This window comes from Pollicipes pollicipes, unplaced genomic scaffold (genome assembly GCF_011947565.3).
Source record: "Pollicipes pollicipes isolate AB1234 unplaced genomic scaffold, Ppol_2.1 Scaffold_4295;HRSCAF=5057_pilon_pilon_pilon, whole genome shotgun sequence".
Classification (NCBI taxonomy): domain Eukaryota; kingdom Metazoa; phylum Arthropoda; class Thecostraca; order Pollicipedomorpha; family Pollicipedidae; genus Pollicipes; species Pollicipes pollicipes.
Window position 1 is genome coordinate 41,653,505 of NW_023596461.1, and position 19,474 is coordinate 41,672,978.

The window sequence follows — 19,474 nt, forward strand, 5'->3', positions numbered from 1 at the left end:
GGCTCGTGTTGACGCCGTCGCGTTCGTTGCGAGCGTCCAGCATGACCCCCTATCCACCACGCCTTCTGGCCATGCGCCACCTGATTTCATCCCCCCCCCCCGCCAGAGCTGGCCTGACCCCGGCCGGAGCTGACCCGACCCTGGTCAGAGCTGATCCATTCCGGCCAGAGCTGGCCTGACCCCGGCCGGAGCTGGCCCGACCCTGGTCAGAGCTGATCCATTCCGGCCAGAGCTGACCCGACACCGGCCGGAGCTGACCCAACCCCGGCCGGATCGCCAGCGTCACATCAGGTCGAGACGACCTGCCATGCGCTAAGCCTCCTCGGGCCGACCTGACGCCGCCGCCCCGCTGTGCGCAGATCATCGCTCTGTGTCTGGCCGGCGCGGCCCTCGCCCGGCCCCAGTTTGACGCGCGCCGCGGCGGCCGGGACGAGTTCGGGCAGCAGGCCGGGCTCGTCCAGACGAGCCCGGCCCGGACTGACGAGAGGAACGCCGAGACGCTCGAGATGACGAACGAGCTGAGGGAGGACCACTCCTACGACTTCAGGTCAGTTATACACCACCGCATTGGACCACAACTCCTGCCACTTCAGGTCCGTCACCTTACGACTTCAGGTCAGTCATAGTATGATTTCAGGTCAGCCATATCTACACCTCGGGTCAGAAATCCTGCTTCAGGTTGTTGTCATTGAGGCTGTGCGGGATACTCAGCTGCTTAGGTTTTATGGCGTCGCCTGCCTCTCACGCTGGCAGAAAGGGTGGGCACCGCGGGGAATCGAACCTCGTACTTCTGGTTTCCCAAACCTCAAGACGCGTAGCTTAACCACTACACTAGCGGCACCCTACACTTCCGGTGCCCAGCTTCAGGTCACCTGTCCTGCCACTTCAGCCGAGTTTTCAAACAGTGCACACGCCCGTACAACAGACGGTGACAAACGCAACGTTTGCGCTGATGCCCTACACAAAACAGCGCCCAGATGGCAACCAAGTCACAGGGTCGCGCCACTCCACCGGCACGCCGCCCAACTCGTGCAACGGTATCTGGTCCAGCCGTGACCGCGGTGGCGACAGCTCGCCAGTTTGGCTGGCTCGCGCGGGTCTCCTTGCTGTTGCCGTGAGGAGGGCCAGTCGACCGCGCGCCCTCCCATCGCGTCTGTGCTGCGAGTCTGATGACTGTCAGCGTCGGTGCTGGCGCGGTTCCGCTCATCTCCGGGACGGATGGTACCTGGACGTGCGGAGCTTGGCGCGGCCCATGTGTCGGAGGCCGACACCTGACCAGCCCTTTAGCCCGGCGGCTGGCGCAGTCAGCCCCTGGCCCCGCACCGGGCGCCCGACGACCGTCCGCCGCTAACGCGACCGCGTGCCGGCAGTTTCTCCACATCCAACAACATCGAGCGCGAAGAGTCGGGCGTCTCGTATCCGGGCGCCGAGCCGGAGACAGGCAACTACGTGCAGTCGGGCAGCTACGAGTTCATCCACCCGGACGGCAGCAGCACCTCGCTGTCCTTCATCGCCGACGAGAACGGCTACCAGCCTGAAGGCGACGTCATCCCCGTGTTCTTGGGTCGAGTGGACATCCAGGACGCCTGAGGCGGCGGCAGGCGCGGCAGGTGCGGCAGGCGCGCTGGCCGCCCAGCCTGGCGGTCAGACGCCTGGGCCCCGTCGGATTTCCGCGCGCGTCGGGAGCCGGCCCGCCAGAGGCTCGGGCGCCTGTGCTGGGTGCCAACCGTCGGTACGTGTCCCCGGCCAACGGCGCAGACTTCAGGCACCGACAGGTAACGGAGATCGCGCTCCACAACGTGCGATAAACCGGCACTGCTGTCTCCAACTGTCACGCGTATTGACGCGTAGCTCTACCTCCACCACTGCCTGCTCAGAACTTCTCCAGCTTGCAGATCTGATAGCAGAAGTCCGAGCGCAATGTCGCACCCGCTGGTCAACTCTTCGTGTTTTCTTATTGTCTGTGTTTCTGTTCAGCTGTTCATATCAACCGCCAGTCATTCGACAGAAGCGAATACAGCGTGTTGTCGTTCACATTGGGTCTGGCGTACAACACGTGGCACAGGTGTCGTGAGAGGATCTGTGTAATGAAGTAGGCAAGTACGGGCCAGGAATATTTTGGCCGATCTCCAGTTTGCATGCAAAGAACGGCTGTTTAATGAAGCCGCAGGAATGCAGGCGCGCGAATTTCGGGCGAAACCAATCTAGCATTCCTGCTGATTCCGCGGACAAAATACCTCAGATCGCACACGGGCGGTAGACGCACATGCTTATGAACGTCCGTTCACATTGCACTCGCCAATATGACTAAATTGAAATAAAATAGGGAAATATCGGGTACATCGATAATTTCACCATCCGATACAAGCAGAAAAACCTTGAGCTAGTGTTATTTTTCGGCATGAGTTTGGAGTTCTTATGCTGAAAACAATCAACCCTCAGTGTATTAAAAGGTTCTAGCTAAGCATCATCACACCTGCATTTGTTATATTGTCTAAGCCCGACGACTTCAGACGTGTTCATGGTCCAGAGTGGGCACAGTTTGGAAGGTCAAAAGCCGCTAACGTTTGGTGCTGAGCCGCTAGCGTTGACCAAACCCACTCCCCCAAACCTACCCTCCCCAAACCTTACCCTCCTCCAAACCTACACCCCTCAGCCTACCCTCCCCAAACCTAACCTCCCCAAACTTACTTTCCCCAAACCTACCCTCCCCTCAACCTACCCTCCCCAAACCTACCTGGATGCCATGGAAAATAGGCCGCGTAAACTGACGGGATGTACTTATAGATAAAGCGACAGTGTGCTTGCACCACTTTCGCAACAGACATGTCGATGTCTGGAAGGACAAGGTAGGCAGAGGCCAGGCGACCGGACGGGTATCAACAGACATGTCGACATCTGGAAAGACAGGGTAGGCAGTCTGGTGACGGGCTAGCTGACCAGAGAGGCCGTGTTAGCAGGTGGTGTGGCTAGCTGACCAGAGGCCGTGTTAACAGGTGGTATCACCGCCGCCCCAGCGCCTTGGGCGTCACTAACGCTTGGACACGTGCTGGAAATTGATATAAGCAAGAAAAGCCTTGAACTTTTGGTGTCTAGGCGCTCTGAGTTGATAATTTTAATGTCGAATATAATCAACAGAAGGTATAGCAGAAGGTAGTAGTTATACAAGGTAATGAAGGAAACATCGGTTGTGTGAGAAAACTCGACGTTTGAAACTCTGCTGACGGTCAAAGTTCGTCGCAAAATTCGATCAGCACCACCCCAATATTTATTTCACTCCAGAGTACACCGCACAAAATGCAATGAGTCCATTCCTTGGCACACTTATATGTGTTGCAATCAGGCGAAAGATACACCACCGAAATGCACGCTGAAATATCGTCTCGCTCCGAAAAATATTTAACCGTTACGATAGGTCAGTTGGTTAGAGTGGCTGCTTTCTGCTTGCCTCAGCTCGAGTCTCGAGTCAGGCTCGAGTCGCTTCAGGCGTTCACTACTTGTCAATGACTGGGATGGCCGGCGGTCGGCAGCGGCGCCCACGGTAACGATCAGATGACGTCAGAGGTGGGCGGACCGTGCCGGGCATTACGGCATGTCGGCATGCTAAGCTTGCACGGCAAAATTTTGACGTTCACCTGAGAGTTCGCGATTGGACGGTGGAGATCCGGACTCACACAGCAAGCACTGTATATTTTGGGCGGAGATCCCAGAAATACATCTCATTAAAACGTTTAGACTAAATGCTAAACAAACAAAAATGGTTACCCACCATAGCGTAGTACAATTTAGCGCCCACAACTGCTGAAAAAGCAGCCTTCTTAAAAATTACAAAGGCGGAGAGCAGTGTGTGTATCTCCTCATCCAAAGTCGTGTGAATGTAGTCGTGCTCATATATCCTGGGCCCGCAACATGGCAACAGCATGGAAAAGATACATGTGCAATTCTGACCTGCACTTTTAATAAATACTTAACTTGGTCAAATCTTCGGAGCCTAATTTAACATAATCTGTTCTGCGAAGAACACCAATTCTGAGCTTGGTTTTGAGGACTAAGCATATTATATCCACGATATTGGCTATAACGGTTAGATTACAGTGCAATCCTGAGGACTAACGTGAGGGAGCTGAATTCATATATCAGTCCCACATTCTTACACAACGAATATTCGCCAAAATGGTGGACGTAAACTGAGATCACCATGCTCTGTCGTGAGCACTTGGACTCGTCACGGCCGTAAGATCAAGGGTCTGACGAAAACAACTCTTTACGTGGCGGCTACAAATAGCAAGACGCGGATTGCACAGAGTAGGCCAGATCTTGGGAACTGTAAACGGGCTGAACGAGCCACATTACATCCAACACGGCTGTGACGCAGGCTCGCAAATGCTCCCATCCGAACGGCCCCTTCCAGACAGGCTGTTCCATAAGCGGCAAATACGCACACTCCATCGGCGTAATTTCGATAGCGCTCGATGGCGCACCTTACATCCGGATGGGACTAGTGCACACACGTACATGGACGCTGGACACATGTACGCTCCACGGCATGGACGCTGCGGCCGCTGCCAACCGCAGGCCTAGCGCGCTTCGCCGGCTGCAACCGCGTTCGATTCAACTACGCGCTTTGCTCAAGGTTCAAATACAGGCTCTCCTTGGGTATCTCCAAACAGTCAGTACTGAGTAACGTGAGACGAATGCGACTCTGTGCCATCAGAGCTCTGAAGTGTGTCGAAGGGCTTGCCATAGACCGAGAGACGTGTGTGCTGTCAATGACGGAATGTCTATTCCGACGAAGCAAAACATTAAGTACAAACCAAACTGAACCTAGATCGGCAGCCATCTCAACTTTGAATGCTGAGGAACGAATACATAGTTACTGGATTGTAATATCACTGAATACTTACAATGCAATACTAAGAAAGTCTTGAATATTTGATATGTAGCGTTCTATTCGAAACATACAAGTTTCGTAACAGCAATATATTGCATTTATCTGACCCCTGTGCCTGGCATGACGGCTAAGTGTTGTAGGGTCAGGCTCAGCTATGAAGCGCTTCCCAGTGGAAGCTTAAAGCAAACAAAGGAATCGAGCACAACTGATGCAGATCCTTTCGCAAGGTTCCTGGCGCAAGTTGTACAGTACATTAATGCGGGCATGCATGTTACCAAAAGCAACAAGTGTAACGGAAGTTGAAATTTCTTCTTTTATGAAGGCCCACCCTGCTTTATTGGCCCTTCAATCTTGCCTTGGGTACCTAATTTTTTGGCTGGTATGTTACAAAATGCAGTTAAAAGCTGGCTCAGATAAAGCCCATACTCTTTTAACATTGTTTAATGACCATGATAACTAAGCTGATAAAGTCAAGGACCATTAGGAAAAAATATGCAAAATTGAGAAGCTAAAAATTCCCACTCGTCAAAATAAGGGTCGGCGGAGCCGTTTAAAAAACACACAGGTTGGGAAGACTAGGCCGTCGGGCTCTCGGCTCGCCTCCTCGCTCCCCCTTCATCCGGATCATTTCCAAAAAGACGCCCGTGACAAGTGCCGTTGTTCCAGTCGACTAGCACACTGGCGGTGCACATGTGCAAGCAATAGCTGCCTCCAATCTCAACACCACTGAAGGATATTTCAACACATATTGGACAGCCCCAGCTTTGTTTCCAAGTTTCCACATCCAGCCAAGACTCAAACTAACCACCGCTATGCGCGATAATCCTTCAGATCCAGGTCAAAGCCAACTGAACATGAGTCAGAGGCAAATCCGATGGCCGCTATCCTCCCAGCATCTCCTCCACATCTGCAGGCAACGGGTAATGCCCACCTGGCAGCCGGTCCGCCCTAACATTCCACATTCCCGACCGTGAAAATAGACAGCGATCCCCGTTTCCATCACCTTAGGCGTGCCAAGCATTGATTAATCCATGGGCCACATCCGGCCCCCGTGCGACCAGGTGGTGCACTCTGGACAGCGGCCGGGGCGGGCGGCTCGCAGCGGCGCACAGGTGGCCGCTTGTGGAGACCAGCGCCAGAGATCATGAGGGCGGAGGCGCAGCATATAACAGACGCGTTTCAGTGCGGCAGCATCACTTGTCTCGCTTCCAGATCAGGATGAAGCTGGTGAGTGAAGCGGCGGCGACCTGCCTCGCCGGAGCAGTAGTGCGGGGGGGGGGGGTCGGGGTCGGGAGTCGGAGGCAGCCAGCTGTGAGTGGTGACGGCCTGCCCCGACGGGACAGTGGCGGTGGTGCGATGTCAGTGAGGGAGGTGGTCAGGGATCGGAGGCAGCCAGCTGTGAGTGGTGACGGCCTCCCTCGCCGGGAATGGCGGTGGTGCGATGTCGATGAGGGAGGTGGTCAGGGGTCGGAGGCAGCCAGCTGTGAGTAGTGACGGCCTGCCCCGACGGGGCAGTGGCGGTGGTGCGATGTCAGTGAGGGAGGTGGTCACGGATCGGAGGTAGCCAGCTGTGAGTGGTGACGGCCTCCCTCGCCGGGAATGGCGGTGGTGCGATGTCGGTGAGGGAGGTGGTCGGGGGTCGGAGGTAGCCAGCTGTGAGTGGCGTCGGCCTCCCTCGCCGGGAATGGCGGTGGTGCGATGCCAGTGAGGGGGAGGGTGGTCGGAGATTGGAGTAGCTGACCTGCTCTGGCCACAGGTCACCATCTGCTGACCTGGTCACAGGCCGGTATCTTCAGCACCCCTCGCAGAAACCTCATAACCCCAGGAAGACGAGCGCATGGGCCTTCCGTGTTCGGTCCCGACAGCACACCCTGCCACGTAGCTCAGAGCTCAGAACCCCCGAGGCTCTGCACGTGCAGGGTGCCGCGTGCTCCGCTGACACGCGCTCGCGTCTCCCATCGCCAGGTGATCGCCCTGTGTCTGGTGGCGGCGGCGACAGCCCGGCCCGACCGGGACGCTACGGTGGTGGACCAGGAGTACGAGCTGCGTGCTGACCAGTCGTACGACCTCAGGTACGTGCCGCCGCCGACCACGGCACGTGGCAGCATGACCGCGCGGCGCCGCGGCCGCCACGGCCACCTCACAGGACTACACGGCGCCGCAGCCACCACGACCACCCCACAGGACTACACGGCGCCGCAGCCACCACGACCACCTCACAGGACTACACGGCGCCGCGGCCGCCACGATCACCTCACAGGACTACACGGCGCCGCAGCCGCCACGACCACCTCACAGAACTACACGGCGCCGCGGCCGCCACGACCACCTCACAGGACTACACGGCGCCGCAGCCGCCACGACCACCTCACAGGACTACACGGCGCCGCAGCCGCCACGACCACCTCACAGGACTACACGGCGCCGCGGCCGCCACGGCCACCTCACAGGACTACACGGCGCCGCGGCCGCCACGATCACCTCACAGGACTACACGGCGCCGCGGCCGCCACGGCCACCTCACAGGACTACACGGCGCCGGGCCACCTCACAGGACTACACGGCGCCGCAGCCGCCACGACCACCTCACAGGACTACACGGCGCCGCGGCCGCCATGACCACCTCACAGGACTACACGGCGCCGCGGCTGCCATGACCACCTCACAGGACTACACGGCGCCGGGCCACCTCACAGGACTACACGGCGCCGCGGCCGCCACGACCACCTCACAGGACTACACGGCGCCGCAGCCGCCACGACCACCTCACAGGACTACACGGCGCCGCAGCCGCCACGACCACCTCACAGGACTACACGGCGCCGCAGCCGCCATGACCACCTCACAGGACTACACGGCGCCGCGGCCGCCACGGCCACCTCACAGGACTACACGGCGCCGCAGCCGCCACGACCACCTCACAGGACTACACGGCGCCGCAGCCGCCACGACCACCTCACAGGACTACACGGCGCCGCGGCCGCCATGACCACCTCACAGGACTACACGGCGCCGCGGCTGCCATGACCACCTCACAGGACTACACGGCGCCGGGCCACCTCACAGGACTACACGGCGCCGCGGCCGCCACGGCCACCTCACAGGACTACACGGCGCCGCAGCCGCCACGACCACCTCACAGGACTACACGGCGCCGCAGCCACCACGACCACCTCACAGGACTACACGGCGCCGCAGCCGCCACGGCCACCTCACAGGACTACACGGCGCCGCGGCCGCCACGACCACCTCACAGGACTACACGGCGCCGCAGCCGCCACGGCCACCTCACAGGACTACACGGCGCCGCGGCCGCCACGACCACCTCACAGGACTACACGGCGCCGCGGCCGCCACGGCCACCTCACAGGACTACACGGCGCCGCAGCCGCCACGACCACCTCACAGGACTACACGGCGCCGCGGCCGCCACGACCACCTCACAGGACTACACGGCGCCGCGGCCGCCACGGCCACCTCACAGGACTACACGGCGCCGCAGCCGCCACGACCACCTCACAGGACTACACGGCGCCGCGGCCGCCATGACCACCTCACAGGACTACACGGCGCCGCGGCCGCCATGCCACGACCTCACGGGACTACTTACGCCAAATAGCCGAAGCATACTTCAGGATGACGCGCGATGGTGAAATAATTCACAACCTGGATATCGCTAGAATGTCATCCTTGATGAGCTAGGTGAACTGGATATCGATGGAGAACTGATCATGGGGCTGCTGCGAATGCGTGGTAAAAAAGCTCTCAAGGCCAATGTACAGGGTACGTTTGAAACAGGACACGCTGTTCCGATGTCAGAGGAGCTCATCTGCCACGTGTCCTCCTTTCACCAGTTACGAGACGTCGGATGGCACCATACGCGACGAGTCGGGCATCTCGTACCCCGGTGCCGAGCCCGGGTCGGGCAACTACGTGCAATCGGGCGGCTACACGTTCACGCACCCGGACGGCAGCGTCAGCTCCATCACCTTCATCGCCGACGAGAACGGTTACCAGCCCCTGGGCGACGTCATTCCCGTGTTCACGGGCCGCGTCGACATCCAGGACGCCTAAACGGCGGAGGCGGTGGAGGCGGCAGGCCGGAACAGGGCGGAGTCGGCGCCGGGCCTCTACCGGGCCGGTGTCGGCACCGCGGCCGGTCGCAACGACCTCACAGCAAAGAGGGAGCGCGAGAAACAAGCCGGTGGCGTGTGTGGGCTGGCGGGCTGCCGGCGGCGGCCGCGGCTGAGGCACCTCCAGCGCCGTGACCGGCCGCCCGCCAGCTCGGGCTCACGACGGCGGGCTGACGCCAGCGGCCGCGGCTGGGGCACCTCCAGCGCCGTGACCGGCCGTCTGCCACGTGAGCCAGCCTGACAGCCCTGGCTCACGACGGCGGGCTGACGCCGGCGGCCTCGGCTGAGGCACCTCCAGCGCCGTGACCGGCCGCCCGCCAGCTCTGGCTCACGACGGCGGGCTGACGCCAGCGGCCGCGGCTGGGGCACCTCCAGCGCCGTGACCGACCGTCCGCCACGTGAACCAGCCCGCCAGCTCTGGCTCACGACGGTGGGCTGACGCCAGCGACCGCGGCTGAGGCACGTCCAGCGCGGTGACCGGCCGTCCGCCACGTGAACCAGCCTGCCAGCTCTGGCTCACGACGGTGGGCTGACACCAGCGACCGTGGCTGAGGCACGTCCAGCGCCGTGACCGGCCGTCCGCCACGTGAACCAGCCTGCCAGCTCTGGCTCACGACGGCGGGCTGCCGCCGGCGGCCGCGGCTGGGGCACCTCCAGTGCCGGGACCGGCCGCCCGCCACGTGAGCCAGCCCGCCAGCTCTGGCTCACGATAACGACACAGGCTGATGATGCCGCAGTGGGCAGGTGGTTTGTGAGCAATATTGGTATGTACGTGGGCAAAAATATATAACAGCCAAAGGAAATACTGGACATCTTTTACAAGAGACATAGACGGCGTAGTCGTCATACCCGTTATCCACCCACATTGTGTAATCAGTGAGGCCGGAGAAATACTATGAGCACACTAAACTCCACGCATAAACAATAAAATGCAATAAGTCGGCATCTCTATGCCGACGCCCAGCCTGGCGGACATGGGACTGAAGGATCGTCCAGTGCTATCCATCAACCAACCACGGCAGGACAGACTCTCAGCTTCGCCGCACCACTCTAGGGTCACAATACAAGCAGATCCAACATGTCATGTTTTCCCGTCCTGTACCGGCGATCCAGTTTCCCCTGGTATGTCGCAGGCACCTTATCAACTGCATTGCCAGCAACGCCTGAGATCAGCTGCTAAGGAACAATTATAGTTGTTCATACCAATCTGGGAATTTCGCGACACATGACCATGTTTTGTTCATATCCATACTGTGTATCTCGTTATGACGCGCATTCAATGTTAGCGGCAATCGCAAAAGGCTAACGGAGCTACCGCTTGTGCCACGAATTCTGTAACATTTAGGATGTTGTAACATTCCTGCAACATTTGGAATGGCGTTTGGTCTCTTCGGCCCCTTTCCCAACTGACATTCCAAATGCTACTAAGGTCAGCTTTGAGATATGCCGATGAAATGGATGAGACAGGCGGCCATGTCGTACACTTCGTGCATCACTTTGATGGCAGCACGTCAATACATACAGCCTTACAGCAGCGATGACATCTGACATGAGGCCATTTGTACCAAGATATGCATCCGCCGGGCGTCCAGGGCCAGCCACGCTCGCAAAACTGCCACCAGAACACCGCTCCCACCGGCGATTACGCAGAGCTCCGCCGGTCGGACACGATCCATTACCCATAAACATCGGATCACGGACTACCGTGCGAACCCCACTCGCGAGCTGCTGGGCACGCCGGCTGCCACGCTGGGCAAGCTGGCTACCACGCTGGGTAAGCTGGCTACCACGCTGGGCATGCTGGCTACCACGCTGGGCAAGTTGGCTACCAGGCTGGGCAAGCTGGCTACCCACGCTGGGTAGGCTGGAGACATGCAGCTGAAGCGTAAAGGCAGTTCGCTCCAAGCCCCAGCCCGCGGAGCGATACTATCGCCGTCCGACCAGCCGCCAGACCAACGCGACTGGCGTCTCCGACGGACGTGAACAGGCAAACTGAGACTGAGAAATCTGGAGACGAAGACCAGTGGACGCTCGGTCACAGAGGCCCCAAGAAACCAGGGGTGTCACCTTCTAAAATCAATAGGAGAGGCTGAGCCGACGACGTTGACCTGGCCCAACCATGTCCAATTTCCCCTGGATTTCGGCCGGTTTAATTTTCACAACGATATCCAATTTCAAGCATTAAATCCATTACGTTAGCTTTCATCGCTGACATTGTTTTAACGCTGAAAATGACTTTTCATTTGAAGCAGATGTGGAGCCACATTTTGGTAATGCAGAGAGGAGTGTAATTAAATTGACTTGCCGTGATAAACACGATAGGTGTGTTTTTTCCGTCATCAATGGTTTCCTGAGGCTCCCGATTACCGTTTTATGCTAAATCATATGACCTGACATGTACAAACGAGAGGCTATAGCAAATTCATGTCCACTACCACCACCTACATAAAACATGAAAACGAGATGCACGACCCTCTCAACGGACATGCAGACCATTGGAGACCTAGCAGGTTAAGGCTGCTGGCTGTGTGGTAGCCGGTCACCGTTGGAAAAAGGAACGCAAACAACCCCCTTGACACCTGGTAGAAGCTGCATAAGCAAGAAAGCCCTTGAACTCTTGGTGTTTCGACGCTATAAATTAAAACAGTCGACCTTCATTACGACCGAAGATTGTGGCCAAGCGGTGCCATCAAAACATATTGGCTATATTGAGAAAACCCAACGCTCGCCAGTTGTGCTCATGATCAAAGTTGCTCTGAAAACCGATCAACACTATCCCAAAAGCTGACTCACTAGGGAAAACCCCACACAAAATTCTAGGGAAAAACCCCACACAAAATTCGATGATTCCATTCCTCGACACAATTTGTGTTGTGGTAAACCAGGTGGGAGATATACCGACAAACCATGCTTTGAGCCGTCCTGTCCCGAGAGATGCAGCGGGCCGCCCCGACGGCTCAGTTGATTAATGTGCCTGCTTTTCGGGGCGGGTTTGAATCGCTTCAGGCGTTTGCTACCTGACCGTGACTGGAACAGCCTACGGCCGGTGGCAGGGGCCGCGCTGACGGTCTGGTGACGTCACAGAGCAGGGCGGGCCGAGCCGAGCAAGCTTACGTTAAGCTTTCGCCACAGAATTTTGCAGCTGACGCTGAATTTTACGATCGAATGGAGCCGGGGCCTACGCAACAAGCAATGCTCAGCGTAAACGCTCACCACAGAAATACACACCATCAAAAGGCCTGGACTACATATTTAAAACAAAATCGCGGCCGCTCTAACCATGACGCATTACGATGCAGCGCAAACCAAGACCGCTGAGAAAGCAGTCCTTATATCACAAATGCGGAGAGCGGTGTAAGTATCTTATGGTCCGTAGCCACGCGAACGTAATGCTTCTAAAATATTTTTTTCCGTGTGAACCCATGCCCAGAGGACTGAGTGAGGTTTTCCGGCTGTGCCGTAAAATCTCTGTTAAGCAATACGACGGTATCAGGTTTGCAATGGGGAAACTGAAACAAACAAACTGCATCTATGTGAAACTGACGTCTATGCAGAGTGGCATAGCAAGAGTTAATCCACGGTTTTACTCAACAGTGACAAGTGCACTTCCCGCACAATGAATACTAGGCGGGGATTCGAATGACCATCCGATGACAAAACGTGCTCAAAACAATAGAAGTCATCAGTGATCGCACATTTGTTCAAATCGTGAATCTGCAGAAGATGTTCTGAGGACGAGACTAACGGCCCCGTGAAACACCATCTCAGAGCGCTACCCTGCGACCGCCCTGACATCCCTCTGGGCGGCTCAGAGGGCGCTCCATGGGCTTGTTCGGGACGAGGAGGGGCTCCAGCAGGACGAGAGTGACACCGCACATGGCACGGGCCTCACTGGGCTGGCTGAGGAGGCATTTCGCTCACACGCACGGCAGCTTGAGACAGCTGCGGAGTGACTTCGCGCTTAGCCGACCTGTCGCCGCTGGATTTTTGCCGTAGGGCAACATAAGATCCCCGCCAGCATGGACAACCCAGCGAACCTTCCAGAGCCCAAGGTTGCCTTCAGACTTCAGATGGAACGCATCGCCGTCGATGTTCATCTACAAGACAACCGACCGCCTGCAGCTGGTCCCTCTGTTACACATACTGGACCACCAGGGGGCCAACTTGTGGAAATCTTTGTCGTTCCCATTTAACGACGTGGAGTCTCCAATGCTACGGCCCTGTGGCCAACTGTTAGTGTTTTGCCATTGAATTGACAGTAAAATGCCACCGCAGTAACGATCGCGCGACAAACACACTTGCCACTGTTAATGAAAACTTTATGCAACTTGTATTTCCCCAAGAAAACCTGCCATATATTACAGTTTACTTTTGTCCTATTCTGCCTGGGCTATCCCGGAAAAAACCTGCTATATTTCGCAAAATGGCCCAGCATACGGGGAAGTTGGCATGACGTAACACTAGGTACAAACATGATACCGCATGACACAAAAGAAATACAGTAATAGTAATGTGTTTAGGTACTTAGTGTCCCGGCATATCAGTTTGCTGCATTTCATTAGCTACGTAATCTCCTTTTTCCCCGCATGTCTGGGAGGACTCAAAAGCATTGAGGGTGCTCACGTCAGCATCGGGGGAGGGGGGGGGGGCAGCTCCCCCCAAAAAACTATATAAAGTGACGCCTCTGCAAGAGGTTGACTGTTATCGGTGACACAATGGGTAAAGCCTCTCCACAACTGGCACAACTGTTCAGAAGACCGTGTGTGGTCGATTCCTCGAAGAGACCGCTGTTCTTTAAGGCCATCGTTCGGTCCAGGAGGCAGCCCTTGGACTGACAATTCTGCGGTGTGTGTCAGGACTGACACCTTGTCTCGCGGGCTACACGTCCTCCAGCCCCCAAACCGTGTCGGTTACGCCAGACTGACACCGCCCATCGGACCGCCTTCACCACAGACGGGACTACCTGGTGCTCGGTCTCTCAACATGCCTCAGCCGCACGAGACCGCTATATCCGCAAGAAATGGCCCCAGCAGGCCCAGCTGAGTCAGCCAGTGATCACAGCAGATCCTGTGCACGTGGTGCAGGTGCGACACACCGCCCACGACGGACTCTGGCACGAACCTGCGGCGCTGCGGCCTCCCCCCCCCCCCCCCCCCCCCCCCCCTGCCCTGCCGCTCTCGCCTCCCGTTCCGCCGGCCAGGCCTCCCGGTCGCCGACATGGATGTTCCGTTGACCGGCCGACGCGGGTGGACAATCAGGGAGCCGCGAGGGCGGAGCGTCGCAGCCGCCGGCCCTATCGTCGTCATCGGCTCGGCCGGCGGCCACCCGACACCGCCCCGGCTGGCGTCGACACTAAATAACGCCCCCGATCGCGGCAGGCGCATCATGCATACGACGGCGAGGCCGCCGTGGTGGCACCGCGGGCCATCTGATGGTGGCGCGGACCTATATAACGACGACGGCCGGAAGCGGGGGTCACCAGTCCGCCCGCCGCCAGCCATGAAGCTCGTGAGTGCCCCAGGAGACGGCCCGGGTGACGGCCCTGGTGGGGGGTGCGGCGCTTGCGTTATGTGGGGAGGACGGGCCGCCGGGCGGTCAGGTCAGGGGTCAGCATCGACTCGGGGCTCTAGCTCCACCGTGCCGACACACGAGCAGCTGCTGTGGACTGGCCAGGGGGCTACGTGCCCTGGCCCCTCCCGCTAGTGGGTGGGTGCTTCGAGGGACGGACAAGACAAAAGGCGGAGGGACCTTCAGGGAGCCCAGACACTTAGGTCCCATTCTCGAGTCCATACAAGATCATGGGAGGGCGGGCCACCATATCCAGGCTGCTGCCGAGCGCGACCATCCGATTCGACTTCTCTCGGATCTCTGACTTCCTCGGCCGCCACCCTTAGCCAGGGCCCCGCAGCCGTGCCCGGCCCTCGACCGATACCCCGCAGCGGTGTCAAACTGTCCGCCGACCCCTCGCCGTGTCCGACCGTCAGCTAGCAGCCCACCGCGTGCGTCACGGCTCGCGCCCCCACTCGTCCGCAGTGTTGTCGTCCTGTGTTTGGTGGCCGTGGCCGCGGCCCGGCCCGACAAATCCCGCCAGCATCCTCACTCAGGAGAACGACCTGCGCAGCGACCAATCCTACGACCTTCCAGTGAGTGAGCACGCTGCAGACGTAGAGCCGGGCTGAGTTGGCCGTCATCCCCAGAGCAATTCGCTTACATCACTAAGATGGTTTGCGTAATCCTGCTATTACCCACTGCGCCAATGCTGAGTAACGACCACCTGCCAGGTGTGTACACCCTGATGGAGTTATCCGCCAGTGATGCAGCAAAATACAAGAGCAGTTGTTAAGCCGGCAGCCTGTGTTGCAAACTCATCCTAATAATGTGTCAGGAGCAGCGTAGTGGCGAGACAACGGCCCAGCAGCGCCGGCTGACTGTGCTCCCCGCATCCCCGCAGGTTCGAGACCTCCAACAACATTCTGCGCGAGGAGTCCGGGAATCTCGTACCCGGGCGCCGAGCCGGAGTCGGGCAAGTACGTGATGTCGGGCAGCTACGAGTTCGTCCACCCGGACGGCATCATCACCTCATCACCTACATCGCCGACGAGAAGGGCTTCCGGCCCGAGGGCGACGTCCATCCCCAAGCTGACCGAGCAGGGTCAACATCCAGGACGCCCTAGCCGGCCGCGCCGCGCCCGCCGCAGACAGCTGCCGTAGATGTGGGAGGTGCGGCACACCAACCGCCGCCGGTGTACTGCGCGCCCGGTCCACGGCCTGATGTCGGTACGAACCGCCGCGCGCCGGTACGCTGTCCGCTGGCCGCGTGCTGTCTCGCCAGTCCTCGAGGCACGGCAAGCTCCCGTCCAGTACCGCACGCTGCCTTGAGTGGTCCTCACATTGGCAACAGAGCGATCCTCTCAAAAGTGAAATTCGCGGACCCGCCTCTCAGCGACCGCCGCGACCTCTTGAAAACGCATAGACAGCCGTTTCAGTAGGGTCTGAAGCTGCGCACATGCATGTGAACTGAATACATATCATGCAAGGAAACTTGACTAAGAAAGCATGATCAATGAATGCGTGAACTCACTTCAGCAAACTGCTCACGCTATCTCTGGATCACAAAACAAGGCAGATAATTGGAGGACAGGGCAACAGCAGCTGCAATAGCCTTCACTAACTTTCTGTAGATATCAAGAGAGTTTGCACTGACCAGGAAGCTCGGTGGTTTGTACTTAAAGGACATATAACGTACATGATGATCCATTCACCCACCAAAAACCCATGACTTTTCAAACGAGGGACCACGAATATGAAACACTGAACCTCCAGTTGTCAGTGTTGCACACGACTTCGGACCATAGTATGCGTTCTTCAAAGAGTACATTCTGCATGGTGTCGCGTTTTGGCGTAGCAAATAACTCATAACAGGCCGTAGCAAGCCAGTTCGGCAGTTTTCAGTCCCAACCTTGGTAAAATAGGTGACAAGGCTATCCACAATTACCGTCAAACATGCCGTTATCCACAGCTTATCTACATTTGTGGAAACAATAACTTGGATGGCAAGACGCCGATTAAGCCTGAGAAAACCGGACCCGACAGATATATACGAGCGACACCAAGTTCTTGTTCAAACCTTCCGCTGCAACGCAGGATGCACCACAACCCGCACAGTAGGCTATTTCACGCGCAGCAGCAGTCGCCAGAGGCTGACCAAACAGACAGCCGGCCGTAGGTCACAGCGAGCGCAGTCGGTCAGCAGCCGCCAGAGGCTGATCAAACAGACCAGCGGCCGTGGATCACAGCGAGGCACGTCGGTCAGCAGCCGCCAGAGGTGATCAGACAGACCAGCCGGCCGTAGATCACAGCCGAGCGTCAGTCGGTCAGCAGCCGCCAGAGGCTGATCAGACAGACCACCAGCCGTGGGTCACAGCCGAGCGTCAGTCGTGTTCAGCAGCCGCCAGAGGCTGACGAACCAGCCGGCCGTGGGTCACAGCCGAGCGTCAGTCGGTCAGCAGCCGCCAGAGGCTGATCAAACAGACCAGCCGGCCGTGGATCACAGCCGAGCGTCAGTCGGTCAGCAGCCGCCAGAGGCTGACCGAACCAGCCGGCCGTGGGTCACAGCCGAGCGTCAGTCGGTCAGCAGCCGCCAGAGGCTGACAAACAGACCAGCCGGCCGTGGATCACAGCCGAGCGTCAGTCGGTCAGCAGCCGCCAGAGGCTGACCGGACCAGCGGCCGTGGGTCACAGCCGAGCGTCAGTTGTTAGCAGCCGCCAGTGGCTGACCGAACCAGCCGGCCGTGGGTCACAGCCGAGCGTCAGTCGGTCAGCAGCCGCACGGGACACACGTACCGCCCGGCTGGCCAAACACACCCGCCTACGCACAAACCATCCGAGCCACTGTGCGTGGCTCGAGCGTCTCCCACTCGTCGACCCTGCCCTCAGCGCGAGGTGCGGACCCGTCGCGCCCTACCCTGATGCGGCCAACCTCCAGCAGCAGGTCCGTGTCTGGCTCGCCCGGCTGCGCCTCCTCCTCGCTCTTTCCTGCACGTAGGTGCTAATGAGGGCGGCGTACTCGCGGCCGGCTGCCACCAGTTGCTCGTGCGACCCGCTCTCCACGATCCGACCCTCCTTCATCAGGCAGACGGTTTGTCGCACTGGCTCAGGTACTGCAGCGGGCCAGATCAGAGGTAGGAGGCGCACTGGCTCAGGTACTGCAGCGGGCCAGACCAGGTCAGGTCAGTGGCGCACTGGTTCAGGTACTGCAGCGGGCCAGACCAGGTCAGGTGTCGCACTGGCTCAGGTAACTGCAGGGGTCAGATCAGGTCGGGTCAGGTCAGGTGTCGCACTGGCTCAGGTACTGCAGCGGGCCAGATCAGGTAGGTCAGGCGGGTAACGGCGTACTGGCTCTGGTACTACAACATATTGTGCCAGGTCGCGCTATCACCAGGTCAGGTCAAGTCAGACAGACGGCATCGCACTGGCTGAATAACGCAGCAGATCACGGCTGGTCGGGCACGCGGCGTCGCACCGGCTTAGGTACTACATGCCAGGTCAGGGAAGGTCAGGTCACGTCTCCCAAACGGCGTCTGTAAACAGACTATCAAGTCGTGCAAGGTCATGTCAGGTTGGACAGGACCAGGACGAGTAACGCAGATGAAATCATGTCGGTTCGGGGTACTGTGCCAGAAAGCCAGTCAGACAGCGCCACAATGGATCAGATTCTACAATAGGGAGTCAAGAAATGCATTACCGCAGCATATGGGTCATGTCAGGTCAGGTCAGTTCAGGTTCGACTCTGCACGGTTAGACGTCACCGCACTGGATCGGTTCCTATACAGTGCGATCAGATCAGGTCAGGCGAACGGCATCAGGCGAGTACGGTGATGTACCTGACACAAGGTCAGGTCAGGTCCGGGTCAGACTAGATTGACAGCAGCCACTAAAACAGTCTCTCAATGAAAGTTGGCTGATGCATTTTTTATGCATTTTTTGTATTTTACCGATGAAAACATGTGCATTAAGTCTAACAATTTTGAAATCAAAATTTGAGGTATCAGCTATATTATTATTGACTTGAAGCAAATTTGAATGTGCCCATCATCTGTGAAGTTTATTGCCTGACATTAAGCATCACCTTTAGTGCTGAGTGATGGAATTCATACATTGAGTGGTAGCTTGTCACGCCCGACAGGGACATGTTAGTAGAGAATCGCAATCGAAATCCACCGCCAGTGAACCCCGCTATTGTACCAGTGCACTGTGTGGTCTGTTAAACTGCACGAGAAAACTGACTAAAATATACAACGTAATTGGTGAAATGAGCGAACATTATGGCTTCCTGCGTTTCTGTCAATTGAAGCCGGTTTGACCGGTACATAGCGGAAAGTGGCAGCAACTGGTTTCACCCAGTTGAAAAGCCAGCCGAGACCAACACTAGCCATGGCGACATGACATAATTCAACGCCGCTGATAATTAGAGCGGAATGTCAAAAAAAATATCATCACAATATCAATAAACCGACAGACCGTCACCCCAACAAACACTCGCAGGGAGACGGCATGGTGAGCCGTTAGCGTGTTATCTGCCGCCCAGTTGGTCGAGGGTGTACTAGCGAAGCTAAACCGCGATGTCTCCCTCACCAACCGTAACCCATCGCGACGAATATCTTATGATGATCAGGTTAACCAACACGGGTGCGCAGAACTGCAGAGAACAGAGCTGCTTGCACAGCAGCCACACCGGCGCCGCGGATTGGCCGTGTAGGACGGAGCCAAACTTGAAAAAGGTACATCACAGGCTGACACGGCAAGTCAACAGCCCTCGCCACCCACGACCACCGGCCAAACGGTTCAGTCCCTCAGGAGGCAGCACGCATGCCGTGCGTGCGGTCCGAGCCGAGCGTGCACGTGCGCTGATGAGCAGCGCGTGCGGCCTTTAGGCTGGCTGGAAACGTTC

General features: G+C 57.9%; 2 protein-coding genes across 2 annotated transcripts; both read left to right on the plus strand.

The window, feature by feature from the left end:
• Positions 1-466: 466 nt before the first annotated feature.
• Positions 467-1,590, plus strand: LOC119097556 (larval cuticle protein LCP-22-like). The gene is made up of 2 exons (XM_037220589.1): positions 467-547; positions 1,371-1,590. Exons 1-2 carry the CDS (start codon positions 507-509, stop codon positions 1,588-1,590), a joined length of 261 nt encoding a protein of 86 aa, XP_037076484.1. The 5' UTR covers positions 467-506.
• A 4,519-nt stretch (positions 1,591-6,109) lies between these two features.
• Positions 6,110-8,965, plus strand: LOC119097557 (cuticle protein CP14.6-like). The gene is made up of 3 exons (XM_037220590.1): positions 6,110-6,118; positions 6,857-6,963; positions 8,746-8,965. The coding sequence occupies exons 1-3, from the start codon at positions 6,110-6,112 to the stop codon at positions 8,963-8,965; spliced, it is 336 nt and encodes a 111-aa protein (XP_037076485.1).
• Positions 8,966-19,474: the final 10,509 nt, after the last annotated feature.